At 42.6% G+C, this 13684-nt stretch overlaps 2 protein-coding genes across 3 annotated transcripts in view; one reads left to right on the top strand and one right to left on the bottom strand.

Moving 5' to 3' along the window:
• Positions 1 to 10191, bottom strand: part of nacc1b (nucleus accumbens associated 1, BEN and BTB (POZ) domain containing b) — a 32075-nt gene extending 21884 nt beyond the window's left edge. Inside the window, exons 1-4 of one of the 2 annotated variants that reach the window (XM_063036031.1) lie at positions 10098 to 10191; positions 5228 to 6085; positions 3104 to 3280; positions 2873 to 2978 (exon numbers count right to left, since the gene is read on the bottom strand). In XM_063036031.1, coding sequence (XP_062892101.1) covers positions 2873 to 2978; positions 3104 to 3280; positions 5228 to 6059 — 1115 coding nt within the window. In that variant the 5' untranslated portion in view covers positions 6060 to 6085; positions 10098 to 10191. Of the gene's footprint in view, positions 1 to 2872; positions 2979 to 3103; positions 3281 to 5227; positions 6086 to 9831; positions 10058 to 10097 lie in introns of those variants that run through there. The other variant, XM_063036030.1, reaches the window with a different exon arrangement.
• A 339-nt stretch (positions 10192 to 10530) lies between these two features.
• trmt1 (tRNA methyltransferase 1) overlaps positions 10531 to 13684 on the top strand; it is a 54265-nt gene continuing 51111 nt past the window's right edge. The window contains exon 1 of the mRNA XM_063035877.1: positions 10531 to 10622. The gene's annotated coding sequence lies outside the window, so the exon portion shown is untranslated. The remainder of the gene's footprint in view (positions 10623 to 13684) is intronic.

The following is a 13684-nucleotide window of genomic DNA, read 5'->3' as shown; positions in this document are numbered from 1 at the left end:
TTGCCCAACTAATAAGACAGAGCGAAATCGTAAAAGGTATCAAGGTGGCAGGGATTGAACAGAAAGTGGCATTATTCGCAGATGATGTTTTGGTCTATCTGAGTGAACCAGAAAAATCATTTATAGGATTGTTTACACTGTTGGATGACTTTGGGAAAATATCAGGTTATAAAATAAATGTAAAGAAAATGCAGGTTATGTCCCTAAATTATACACCATCCAAAAAATTGCAGGATACATACGATCTTAAGTGGGAAGCTAAATCATTAAAATATTTAGGAATAACCCTGCCGAAGGATCTTTCTACACTGTCACAGGTAAATTATGGGGCATTAATCTCAGAGATAAAAGCAGATATGCATAGATGGAATCTTATCCCCTTTTTAAGTTTAAATTCAAGGATAAATACTATAAAAATGAATATTCTTCCTCGGTTATTATATCTTTTCCGTACTTTACCAGTGGAGGTGGATGATAATCAATTCAGGGAATGGGACAAATGGATTTCCCGCTTTATTTGGCAAGGAAGGAAACCTAGAATTCGATATAACACCTTACAGTTAGGGAAGGAAGGAGGAGGTATGGTTCTTCCTTGCCTGAGAAATTATTTTTATGCCTCACAGATAACCCCTCTGTTATATTGGTGTAATAGGGAATATAAGGCTAGATGGAAGGAAATAGAATTTGGATTAGTTGACAGTTTTCCTCTTCAGGCCTCAATAGCTGACAAAGGATTGATGGCCCAGTTGGAAAAATTTAATAATGCTTGGATAAATCTTACATTAAAAGTATGGCAGAAGGTGGTTAATTCATGTGGAATTAATAACATGTTAAAACTCTTTAGATGGTGTGCATATGATACCGAATTCCTTCCCAACAGAGGAGGTAAAAGATTTGAGCTATGGATAAAGAAAGGTCTTACAACCTACCTCTCATTTATAGATAAAAGAGTATTACAAAGTTTCCAAATCCTGCAGGACAAACATGGCCTAGAACATAATGACTTTTTTAGGTACCTTCAAATACGAAACTATGTTAACCAGAGTTGTAGATATACAGACCTATCAACAGTAGAATTAGAATTTTTCAAGATTCTGAACTCGGCTTGCAGTTCAATACCTAGTAAATCAGTTTCTCGCCTATATAATGCACTCTCCCATGCTAAAAATGTAAATACACTGTATATTAAAGAGAAGTGGGAGAAAGAAGCGGGGTTGGTACTTTCAGAGGAGGCTTGGGGGAAAATCTGCAGCTTTCAATGGTCCTCGACTAATTCTTTGACTTGGAGAGAACATTGTTGGAAAAACATTATAAGATACTTCAAGACCCCATATCAGGAAAAATATAAAGATACAAATGTGATGTGTTGGAGAAGGTGCGGCTCCAAGGAGGCAAATCATTTTCATATTTTCTGGGATTGCCCTAAATTAAGTCTATTTTGGGAAGGTATTCTTAGAACATTAGTTAAGGTACTTAGGTCCCAGATACCTCTGAACTTTGAGACGCTCTATTTGGGGCATGTATTGTTCCTTGAACAGAAGGAAGATATAAAGTTGCTGCAGGCCCTCTTAGTGGCAAGTAAGAAATCAATCACTAGAAAATGGCTAAATCCAATACCATCTACATTAGAAGATTGGTACGAAATTATCTTGGAAATATTTAAAATGGAAAAGTTGACTTACTCCCTGAGAACTCAAAAAGAAACATTTTATCGAATCTGGAATAAATGGATTGAATATATAACCCCAATGCGAGCAGACTTTAGATGACTCTCCTAATGATTTATATTGCTCTTCTCATCAACACAGTAATATTGCTAACGTAAGCACCCCTAGTCTAAATGTTTGTTTTTTTTTGGAAAATAGAGAATTAACACAAGTAAAGGGAAAGATTTGGGAAAGGGATAAAAAAAAAATGAAAAAATTAAGTAAATAAGTACATAGGGATTGGATAATTATGTCTGCGGGCAGGAACAAGCACGAACAAATTGGGATATAAACACCTACAATGGTTGGTATATAGGCTTGTATGCAACATTTTGGACCAGTGGAAATGGTCCAGAAGGGTTGTATGGAAACTATTATTACCATTTTTCTTAACAACTAATTTCATTACTTAGCCTAATAGGTTAGATTTACCACAGTACATAATTATCTATTTAAATGTTTATTTTCCTTTTATATCATCTCAATGTGTACTTAAGAATGTATAAATAATTGTAGCTTTATACATATAAAAAAATGGAAAAGGTTATATGTGTGAAAAAAGTACATGATAATTGTGAATTCCTTATCCAAATAAAAATAAAATTAAAAAAAAAATAAGGCATAGAAGCAGGAGGTAGATCATGTGATCTCTAAAGCAGGGATTCCCAAGCTGGGGTCCATGGATCCCCTTGCTCAATGGTATTGGTTCATGGCATAAAAAAAGGGCTAGGAACCCCTTCTCCAAAGGCTTCTCCCTTACTCAGTAAGATATGACTAATCCTGTGCCTGACTCTACAACTCATGTTCTCAGCATTATTTACTAATTTATTTTTATTTATTCTTTCCACTATTTGTCTGCCTTTACACATTAGTTGTTTGTCAGTCTTTGTTAAGTATAGGGTTGTATTTCATTATTTTCTTGTAGATACCTGCAAGAAAATAAATCTCAAGGTAGTATATGGTGACATATACATATTTTGAAAATAAATTCACCTTGAACTTAGCATGATCAGTATTTCCTCTGATTACTTAAGTGCAAATATTTTGGGTTAACAGCTTCCAATTCTAAGGAAAAGTCAAACTGAAATGTTAACGCTCTCTGCACAAAGCTAGATCGGCCGGTAGAAACAGCTTCTGTCTCTTGCTTCACTATTCACACAGCTTACCGGTCAAAGAAGGATGCAAGCAGCCTTCGGAGTAGGACTTTGTGGCGGGTTCCTGCACAGACATGACAATTCATTAACTGGGCTCGAGTGATAAAGACACTGGTTCCTGTCACATACAGAAACAAAAAAAAAATCACAAAATTAGAAAGTCCATGAGGACCAAGTGAATAGAACAGATGGGGCGAGAAAGATCTTTCTGAGAAGGCAAGTCACCTTAAAGGAGGGCTGTACCTGTTACAAGTTCAAGCTTCTCGGTGGGGTCACCCTCTGCGTAAAGCTTGGGGTGGCATCGGTTTCCAATCTGGGTGATCAGTTCAGCTGGTAATGCTGCCAGATCTCTCCTCATCCTGACCCTTGAGCGGGCATCTGTGGTCAAGTGATCGGGCAGAGCTTCAACCCGCTCGGTCGCTGGCAAGAAAGCAACAAAATAAAGCTAGCGATTGGAAACCAGAATGGATAGCTTGGTCAGTTTACATATACACTCAGGTATTTATGTTCTACTCAGGCATCTTTCCTTTTCATCTCACCCATCAGCACATTGCTTCATCCTTCTCTCCTCAATATTATCTAGCTTCTCCTTAAAGGCCTAAAAATGCGACTAGCCTCAACTACCCAAGAGAAATGAACCTTACATTACAACCACTTTTTGGGTAAAGAAGACCACTCAAATTCCCTACTGCAATGTGGCGGATCAGCAAAAAGTGACCAGGCGTGACTTACAGTAGTTCTAATTTTTCCCCAGCTCGGGCACTTATTCTCCACCTGTACCCTCGCATAATCTTAAAATTTCTACAGTTGCACTGTGGAGGCATCCTAACTGGCTGCATCACCATCTGGTATGGGGAGGGGAAATGTGGGGGCTACTGCACACAATCAAAGCTCCAGAGACTTGTAAACTTAGTCAGCTCCATCATGGTCACAAGTTTCTGGAGCATCCCGGCCATCTTCAAGGAGTAATGCCTCAAAAAGGCGACATTCATCATTAAGGGCCCCCATCACCCAGGCCATGCCTTGCTCTCATTGCTACCATCAGGTAGGAGGTACTGAAGCTGAAGGCACACACTCAACGATTCAGGATCAGTTTCTTCCCCTTTGTCATCCATTTTCTGAAAATTTCAACGATTTCACAACATGTGCCGGTGATATTAAACCTGATTCTGAAGTATCTGGAAACTCCCTTTCTAGAGAAAACAACCTGATGAACAGCCTTGAGCAGAAACATCGACTATTTATTCCCCTCCATAGATGCCAAGGTCCTCCAGCACTTTTTGTGTGGTGCCCAGCGTTGAAAACTTTTCCAGATCGATATACAGTACAGTACTAAAGGAGAGCTGGGCTTCATGTGCTGTTATTGGGATGAAATATTGAACCAAGGCTCCTCTACTTTCCCAGCTGGACGTAACATATTCCAAGGCACTATCTTGCAGAAGAGCAGCTGGGTTCTACCTTACATCCTGGCCAGCACTGGACAATATCATACACAGACAAGAAGAATCATGTTTATGGGAGCTTACTATGCACAAACTGGTTGCTATAAAAGTTGAAGTGACTACACTCAAAATACTTAGTTTGCAATAGCTCAGGTCTGGGAAATGCACTGTCAAAAATGAAAACTCTCTTTTCAGTTTACTTTGAAAAAGACTTCCAAAAGAGTGCGGTTACTAAGAGAAGTAGTGTATCTCTCCAGTGCCTTCTTTTCATGGTATATACAACCTGCTGCCCAGGTCCAAACCTGTAGAGACCCTGGGAACATTTTGGCAGATTATGTAGAAAGCATACACAGATCTCTATTTTCACAGAGACATAGCCTGGACCAACACATCCCATAATGTCAAAGTCGAGTTTAGTGACGAAGGCACAAGTACGTATTTTCAGAGGTGTGCAGCAGCTTCCTCCAATGTGGAATAACCCAGTCTTACCTGAAGAGAGGGACACACGGACAGGAGGGAATCTGAATGGTACCCAATACACGTGATGCACTCAAGGAGATTCAGAGACCGGAAATGTGCATACATGGATGGATTCTGAAGTGTTCCTTCAACAATCATTGAGCAGTGCAAACCAGTTTTCTACCTATCAGAAAGACCCTACCCTCTGGCCATGTTGGTAAGTCACCATGACAGAAGATTTATACTCAGCGTGTGCAGGTTGCAATCCCTCTCTGGCTCATTCACGTTCAAATGTCCTACTGTAGCATTCTTTCTATTTTAACTTGTCATTAGCTAGGTGTACCAAGGGACAGGAGCTGGTATGTGCTCCTTCTGCTTGACTGCCCTCTGTCCCTCACCAACCTATCTCTTATAGCCATGCTCATTTGGAGCCGATACAAATCTTGTTTGAGGTTGCTAGGCTTACCTGGCTGTCCTACATTCATCATGCTGTACATTGTGTACATGTTACAAATCTGCCTGTAGTGTTCCTCTGCCATGTCTTCACTGCCCTCTTCCTCCTCATCCTCTTCATTCTGGTAGGAATTAGGACTGTCACTGGTGTAAGCACTGGAGGTGCCCGGGCTGGTGCGGTCTGCGCTGCCTGGCCCGCCTCCTCCGCAGCTCTGTTGCCTCCCTGCTGGTCCTCCGTGGGAGACCCGTGGGAGCTTGGGTCCCACGCTGCCATTCCCCTCTCTCGGGCCGTTGTCCCACAGCCGCTTGCCAATGGGGGTGAACTGCACGGAGTCTGATTCACCGTGCTCTGTCTTCACACGCGACACAAGCGACAGCGGGGTGGCGGCCAGCGATCGGGGGGGCTGGGCAGGGCTCGGCGGCTCGGACGCAGTCTCCTCTGCCTGGAGCCCCTGCGAGTCACACTGCGGCGAGCTGACCTTCAGGCAGAACTCCGTCTCCTTGTCCATAATCTGCTGGATCTGGAGGAAGCCGGCCGTGTACATCAGGAGGAACTGGTCGCCCATATTCATGCTAAGCCTGCCGGTGTAGCAGAAGGACAGGATCTGCTGGAAGGACTGCTGCTGGACAGCTGTGGGCAGCTCAAAGCTCGAGCAGTTATTTGAGCTGAACAGGTCCCGGAAGTAGGAACTGCTCGCCGCCAGGACTGCCCGGTGCGCCTTGAACGCCTGTCCCTTGACAACAATGGAAACATCACAGTACAAGCCCTGCAGCCGCTGCTCATTCAGACATTCCAGAATGTTATTTCCAAAGTTCGGAATCTCCATCTGCAGGGTCTGAGCCATGATATCCACTCAGCACGCTGCGGTACCTGCCAGGTTAAGGAGGAGACGGAATGATTAGACCTTTAACAGACATCACAAAAAGAGTTCCCCCAAATTAAACTTTTGCTTTTGTGTACACCTTAGAATGTGACATCCTTGCATTGGCATTAGAAACCTTTGTGTTCTAGTCACTTTTTGGAGCACGATAATATTCTAGTACCAATAACCCAAGGAATGCTGCATTATCAGGGGAATGATCTTGTGGAAGAATTCTTAAATCAACGCCCTATCTACCTTCTCAGGTGAATGCAAAAGATCTCATGGAACCATGTAAGGAAACAAAAGAGTAGTAACCCCACTGTTCTTTCCTGATATTAATCTTCTGCTAGCACTATTTGAAAAAAGTTAACCTGCTTATCAGCACTGTCATCTAGCTGTACATGCCTGCACAGTGACAACATCATCAATCCTGTAAGGAATCTGCGCAACATCTAACCTTTCCAAACAAGAATACTTCTGGTCAGGAATCACTGGATAGCCAGCAAGAATCGAGGACAAAATCCAAATTGCCGGAGAGGCCAGGCCTCAGTCTGAGGTTCCTTCCTTACAAATAAATTACTACACCAGATTATCCAAACATTATCACATTACTGTTTGAGTGAGCTTACTGTGTTGCTGCATTTCAAAAGTTCTTCACTGACTAGACAGTTTAACATTCTAAAATGGACATGAAAGGCACTAGATTAAAGCATAACAGAAAGCTGCTTTAACGTCAGTGGTGGACAAACTACTGGAATCAGTTCTAATGAGCAGTACAAATATTGATTTAGAAGTGCACCGATTAATCTGGGACTGTCAAGCAGACCTTGTTATGATTAGGAATTTGAAAAAAAGAATTTAAAATATTAAGAGCTGACATTATTAATATTTTCCATATTTTACTGTGGTTGGAGAAAAAATCTACAGGGCTGATGACCAAATTAATGTCCGGCAATGAGCATCTCCACAAAGCAGAGTTCAATCACTTGTGCTTGGTATTGCCATTACCAAAGGCTGATCACCAATACAAGAGCAAGCCCATGCTGAGTATACTTCAGTAAGCATCTCATCTAAATCCTCCAAACCTTTCTTTCAACAATCAAAGATAAAAATCTGGAGTGTGATGAAACACAACTGTGTAGCATGAACAACATTTATGGTGATCAATGCCACCTATGATCAAGCAAATGATTGACTGACATCACGTCCACTCTTTCCATCACCAGCACACTGTAGCTGCAGTCTCACTCATCTTGGGGCGAAAAATGCATTGCTGTTACCTTCAGCAGCTTCTTGCCAGTAACTCCCAAGCCTCCAGTCTTCACTACCAAGCACCTGGGATGTCACAGACTATTACTCACTCCGATTCAAACACAAAGCAAACTTGTAATTTTTGTCTCTTCTTCATCATAGCCAAGACTAAATGCTGCAAGCCTCTGGCATACATGAGTTTCATCAGAAAAATCTGCAGTTGTTCCAGAAGAGAAGACATCTATGTCTTCTCAAAGGCAATCAGGAATCAGCAGTAAATGCCAGTACTGGATCTTTTCCAGTTATGGGATCTAGTACTTCCCATAAACTGTTTCCTATAGTTGGGGCATACTGGACTAGGGGGAATGCTAAAAACAAAACTGAAGCCAGAGCTTTTAGGATTGAGGTTAGGAAACAAATAAAATTGACAATGAAACTGTAAACCTGAGACTAACTGAATGTATATAGAGGTCAAGGTCAAGGGAATAAATGGCATACAGTACCATAACTGAGGCTGAGGCTGTGGGCCTGCTCTGGGCTTTGTGCCCGAGGACTCACTTTTGTCCTAAGTGCTATTTGCTTACTTTTATTGCATGTATAAAACTGTAAATCTGAGACCAACTGAATTTTATCAGCCCAAACACATACATAGAGTTAGATTTGTCTTTTTTCCCCCTCTCTGCACATTGGGTGTTCGTCAGTCTTTATTTGAAATGCGTTCTTTTTAGTTTCTTGTTCTTTTGGCCTCCTGAAAGGTGATGAATCTCAAGGTTGTATACAGTAAACATGCTTTGATAATAAATGTATATTGAACATTTTCTCAACCTTTTACTTAAAATTCTTTACTTTTCTGTTTCACACCGTCCCTAATACACGACCTCTTCCAACCGTATTGTAAATAATGACCTAGGTCGTTGTTCTTCTTCCTCTCCGTTTGGCTCATTGGGCAGCAACCTTGCTGTTTCTTTAGCACTTGTGTCTGTTTTTTTATGAGGCTGACTTGCTAGCTTAACACTCAACCCAGCACGGATGGACAGCATGCAAGAGGCTGGCCAGATTCGAACCTGGGTCCACTCGCCTTGAAGTCCGGTGCAGGTACCACACCACCGGCCGGCTTTAAAAAAAACCCCTGGACAAAAGATCTTTCTAAATCCACAGCTGACTGCAGCAAGATCTCTGATCTCATTCAACTTGTATTGGATTTTTGGATGAATTAATTGCACAATACCATACAAAAGTATTTCTTTTACTTTTCAAATAAACCCAGAGTTGTTGCTTGGCCTACATATTTAAAGAGAGTATCAGGATGTGTTAAACAAACTATCATTTCCAAGTTTCAGATGTTTTTCATTTCACTACATTTGAAATTAGTCAACACAGGGAACTCATCAAATCTCTGAATAATATTGTAAATCAATCTGCGCAATATATTAAACAATTCTCTTCCAGGAGGAACTTTGCTGCTCAGTTACTGAATAGTCCATGGACCCATAAATATTACCTCACTATTCCTTTTATTTTGTACTACTTAATTTCAGTTAACAGATTTTTCTGTCTTTGGATTATAATTCTGCCACAAGACACCACATTTCAGGGTGCAAGTTAGTGATAATAAATCTAACTCTGAATACAATGCAAAACTAATATAGTAGGCAGGCTGGAACTCTGAAATAAAAGTATAAATTGCAAGAAATATTCAGCTGTATTTGCGCAGAGAACAAGGGCTAACATGTCAGATGATCAACTGATGTTAAATCTCCTTCTCTTGCTTCTGAACAAGTGTCGATTTCATTGACTGTACTGTATTTCTTTGTCCTACTGTGAATGCGTGAAAGTAAATGAATTTTAGGGTAGTATTTGGTGACGTATTCATATTTTGATAATAAATTTACTTTGAACTTTGAACATGCAAGCCCAAATATAAAAGTAAAATATTACTGTCATCCTGACTGGATTTGGAAATAATTGGTAACAGGTTTATTATTGTCACATTCACAGCAAAAAAAAATTGTTTGGCATGCCATTCATACAGACCATTCCACTGAGATAACAGAAATCAAAAAGCAATAACAGAATGCAAAATATAGTGTTACAATTACAGAGAATGTGCAGTGGAAGTATACAAGCATGATGCAAGGGCTAGGACGAGGTAGATTACGATCAAATAAACTCAACAATTGGGTTTTGATTTCTGCTGACACCGAATTAATAAATCATAAATACTGATTGAATTAAACAAATTATTCATTTTCTCATCAAAGTATTGAACGTAATAACCAAGAAAACATTTTTCTTTTAGACAAAAATAAAATCCTTCCCCTCCACAATTAATAGATCTATAGAAAATAAATAAAGTGGTACTTCAGCTTTTTAAACAGCGCAGCTTGCTCATGCAAGGACAACTTCCACACACACGAACAATTTTCCTCTCGTTGTTTATACGGGTTTGGACGAAATCTTATTAAATGATTAAAGTAAAGCTGCCTTAGTGCTAGGAGCTGACCTGCAGTAGAAGGAGTACTCTTAACCACAGTATTTGTTGTGTGGAGAGCTGGAGCTGAGTTTGCAGCACCTTTGAAGTTTTGTTGCTGTCTGAAGGGGCCCATCCCCCACAACAGCCACAACCCCCAAACACACACAAAGGGGGCCGAATACTCCGGGGAGTGGGAAGTGAGGCAGCCCAGGGGCACCCCAGGGTAAAAGGCAGGGCTTTACGAAGAATCGGTGCAGGCTGGGAGCCGCGGTCGGGCCCGGATGCTCAGCACTCACCCCAGTGTCTCTCAGTGTCTGCCAGCAGACTCTCAGCAGCAGCCATTCATTGCCAGGACAGCTAGCACCTAGCAACCGAGCACATCGAACGGCGAACTTTGACCCCAAGGCGCCTGAGCCGAGCCGCCGAGCGCATCGAGCAGGCTCCCAGGCACCGCCCGCCCCTCGCGACATGACCGCCCCTCAGCGTCACATAACCCCGCCCCTTTTCTCGCTTCCACGCTGGGGGACATCGGGCATTCGTGATTGACGTGTCAGGCCTCCGCTGATATCATAGCTCCACCCCCCCACCCTCGTCCGCCGCCATTCGCCGTGACAACCTGAAACCCCGCCCCTTCCCCGTTCCCATTCGCACTGGTGTCGTGCAACCCCGCCCTCACGTCAAAGCGACGGATGACGTCGTAGACACGCCCACAAGATCCCCACGTGGGAGCAGAACTTCCCATTAGGCACTACTGTCCGCAGCAAGATGGTAGCTCCTAGTAGGCTGGGAGGAAGCTGGTTTCCTGCTTATTGACATGTTTTGTAAGTTACTTTTATATTTTAAAAACTAAATTTTATTCATAACGTCATTCAGATGTGAAATTAAATTTATTTCTGTATTAATTCTGACTACTACTGCCTGAGTTCAACATTCTCCTATATTCCCCCCACATGGTCTTGCTCTTTTTATGTTATCTGAACCTACTTCTCAGTTTGTGAGAGTGAACAGGCTGCTGGTGGTGTTAGAACAAGGGCAGGGTGAATAGACAGCAAGGGATTTCTGATTGAAGCTGACATGAGGTTGAATTGCTTCACCAGAGTGTGGTGAATCTGTAGGATTTCTTCCCACAGAGAGCTGTCCAGGTCAGATTCAGAATCCTGTTTAACATCACTGGGATACGTCGTGAAATTTGGTGTTTGTGGCAGCAGTACATTGCTATATAGATTGCAATGTGCAATCTGAAGTTGCGGTCGGCTGTCACTGGCTTCGTGGCTGTGGTCTCACTTTTGTGAACTTCAGTTCTGAATGTTATTTGCTTACTTTTATTGTTTGCACGATTTGATTATTTTCTGCACGTTGGGTCTTTTGTAGTAGACTCTGCTGGGTTTCTTTGTTCTGTGGCTGCCTGTAAGGAGACAAATCTCAAGATTATAAATTGAATTGACTATTTCTTACATCCTTCACATAAATGAGGAGTAAAAATCTTTACATTGCATCTCCGTCTAAATGAGTATTGTGCAAATTATAGTAATTTGTAATAAATAGTACGTACAGTAAGATATACAACAGAACAGTCAATATAGCACAGAAATACAATTGTGTCAGTGTGAATTAATCAGTCTGATAGCCTGGTGGAAGAAGCTGTCCCAGTGCCTGTTGGTCCTGGCTTTTATGCTGCGGTACCATTTCCTGGATGGTAGCAGCTGGGACAGTTTGTGGTTGGGGTGACTCCGGTTTCCAATGAACCTTCGGGCTCTTTTTACACACCTGTCTTTGTAAGTGTCCTGAATAGTGGGAAGTGCACATCTAGCGCTGGGCAGTCCGCACCACTCTCTGCAGAGTCCTGCAATTGAGGGAAGTACAGTTCCCATACCAGACAGGGATGCAGCCAGTCAGGATGCTCTCAATTGTGCCCCTGTAGAAAGTTCTTAGGATTTGGGGACTAATGCCAAACTTCAACTGTCTGAGGTGAAAGAGGTGCTGTTGTGCTTTTTTTCACTACACAACCGGTATGTACAGACCACATGAGATCCTCAGTGTTGTTTATGCCCGGGAACTTAAAGCTGTTCACCCTCTCAGCCCCAGATTCATCAATGTCAATAGGGGTTAGCCTGTCTCCATTCCTCCCTCCTGTAATCCACAATCAGCTTCTTTGTTTTTGTGACGTTGAGGGAGAGGTTGTTTTCTTGATACCACTGTGTCAGGGTGATAACTTCTCTGTGGGCTGCCTCATTATTATTTGAGATTAGGCCAATCAGTGTAGTGTTAGCAAATTTAATTAGAAGATTGGAGCTGTGGATGGTGACACAGTAATGTGTGTACAGAGAGTAAAGGAGGGGGCTTAGGACACAGCCCGGGGAGGGGCACCTGTGTTAAGGGTCACAGGTGAGGGAGCCCATTCTAACCACCTGTCAAGTCGCCATCAGGAAGTCCAGGATTCAGCTGCACAAGGCAGGGTGAAGGCCAAAGTCTCTGAGCTTCTCATTGAGCCTGGAGGGAATTATGGTGTTGAATGCTGAACTGTAGTCCAAGAACAGCATTCTCACATAAGCATCCCTCCTCTCCAGGTGTGTAAGGACGGTGTGTAGAGCTGTGGCTATTGCATTATCTGTCGATCGGTTGTGTCAGTAGGCAAATTGTTGGGGGACCAGTGGTAGCATGCCGCAGATGTATAGAGCAGGTACTGTACTTTGATCATTTACTTTGAACTTTAATAAAAACTAAATTACAGTGGGAAGTATATATTGTGTAAATGTGTATATTTAAGCTGTTCCTGAAATGTTCTGTGTGCCTTCAGGCTCCTGTACCACCTCCTTGATGGTAGCGATGAGAAGAAGGCATGCCCTTGGTGATGCCTTGTTGAGGCATCACTTTTCGAATGTGACCTCGATGCTGGGGAGGCTAGTGCCCATGATGGAGCTTGGCTGAATTTGCAACTTTCTGCCCCCTTTTCTGACCCTGTGCAGTAACTCCGCTCCCCATCCATACCAGGCAGCGATGCAGCCAGTTAGAATGATCTCCATCGTACTTCTGCCAAAATTTGGAAGTATCTTTGTTGACACGGAGTTCCAGTCTCCTCAAACTCCTGAAGAAGTGTAGCCGCAGTCACGCCTTCTTTGTGATTGCATCAATACTTTGGGCCCAGGATAGATCCGCAGAGATAGAACCTGAAACTGCTCACTCTGTCCACTGCTGATCCCTCGATGGGGTCTGTTATGTGTTCCCTTGACTTCCCCTTCCTCAAGTCCGCAATCAATTCCTTGGTCTTACCGGAGTCGAGAGCAAAGTTGTTCCTGCGACACCACTCAACCAGCTGATCTATCACCTGTTTGCCCCCATCTAAAGTTCTACCAACAATAGTTTTGTTGTCGGCTAATCTACACATGTTATTTGAGCTGTGCCCAGCCACACAATTGTGGGTGTAAAGAGCAGAGCTCACCACACATCCTTGAGATGCGCCAGTGTTGCTTGTCAACGAAGAGGAGATGTTGTTTCCAATCTGCACAGGCTGTAGTCTCCTGGTGAGGAAGTTAAGGATCCAGCTGCAGAAGATCATACAGAGGCCCAGGTTTTGGAGCTCGCTGGTTATAACTGAGGGTATAATGGTGTTAAACTCTTAGCTGTAATCGCTAAACAGCTGCCTGAGATGCAGTATAGTACAAGAGTGGCGTGAATACTTTTGTACTGCTGACATTTCAGCTTTTGAATTTTTACTTTTTCATACTTTACAGTTTTTGGGGGTTCTGCTGTGACGTGGCCAAGTGGTTAAGGCATTGCACTAGCGACCTGAAGGTCATGAGTTTGAGCCCCAGCTGAGGGAACATGTTGTGTCCTTGAGCAAGGTACTTAATCACACATTGCTCTGCGACGACACCGGTGCCAA

This window comes from Mobula hypostoma, chromosome 29, assembly GCF_963921235.1.
Source record: "Mobula hypostoma chromosome 29, sMobHyp1.1, whole genome shotgun sequence".
Lineage (NCBI taxonomy): Eukaryota > Metazoa > Chordata > Chondrichthyes > Myliobatiformes > Myliobatidae > Mobula > Mobula hypostoma.
Note: the sequence above shows the minus strand (reverse complement) of the source record. Positions and strands in the feature narration are given on the sequence as shown.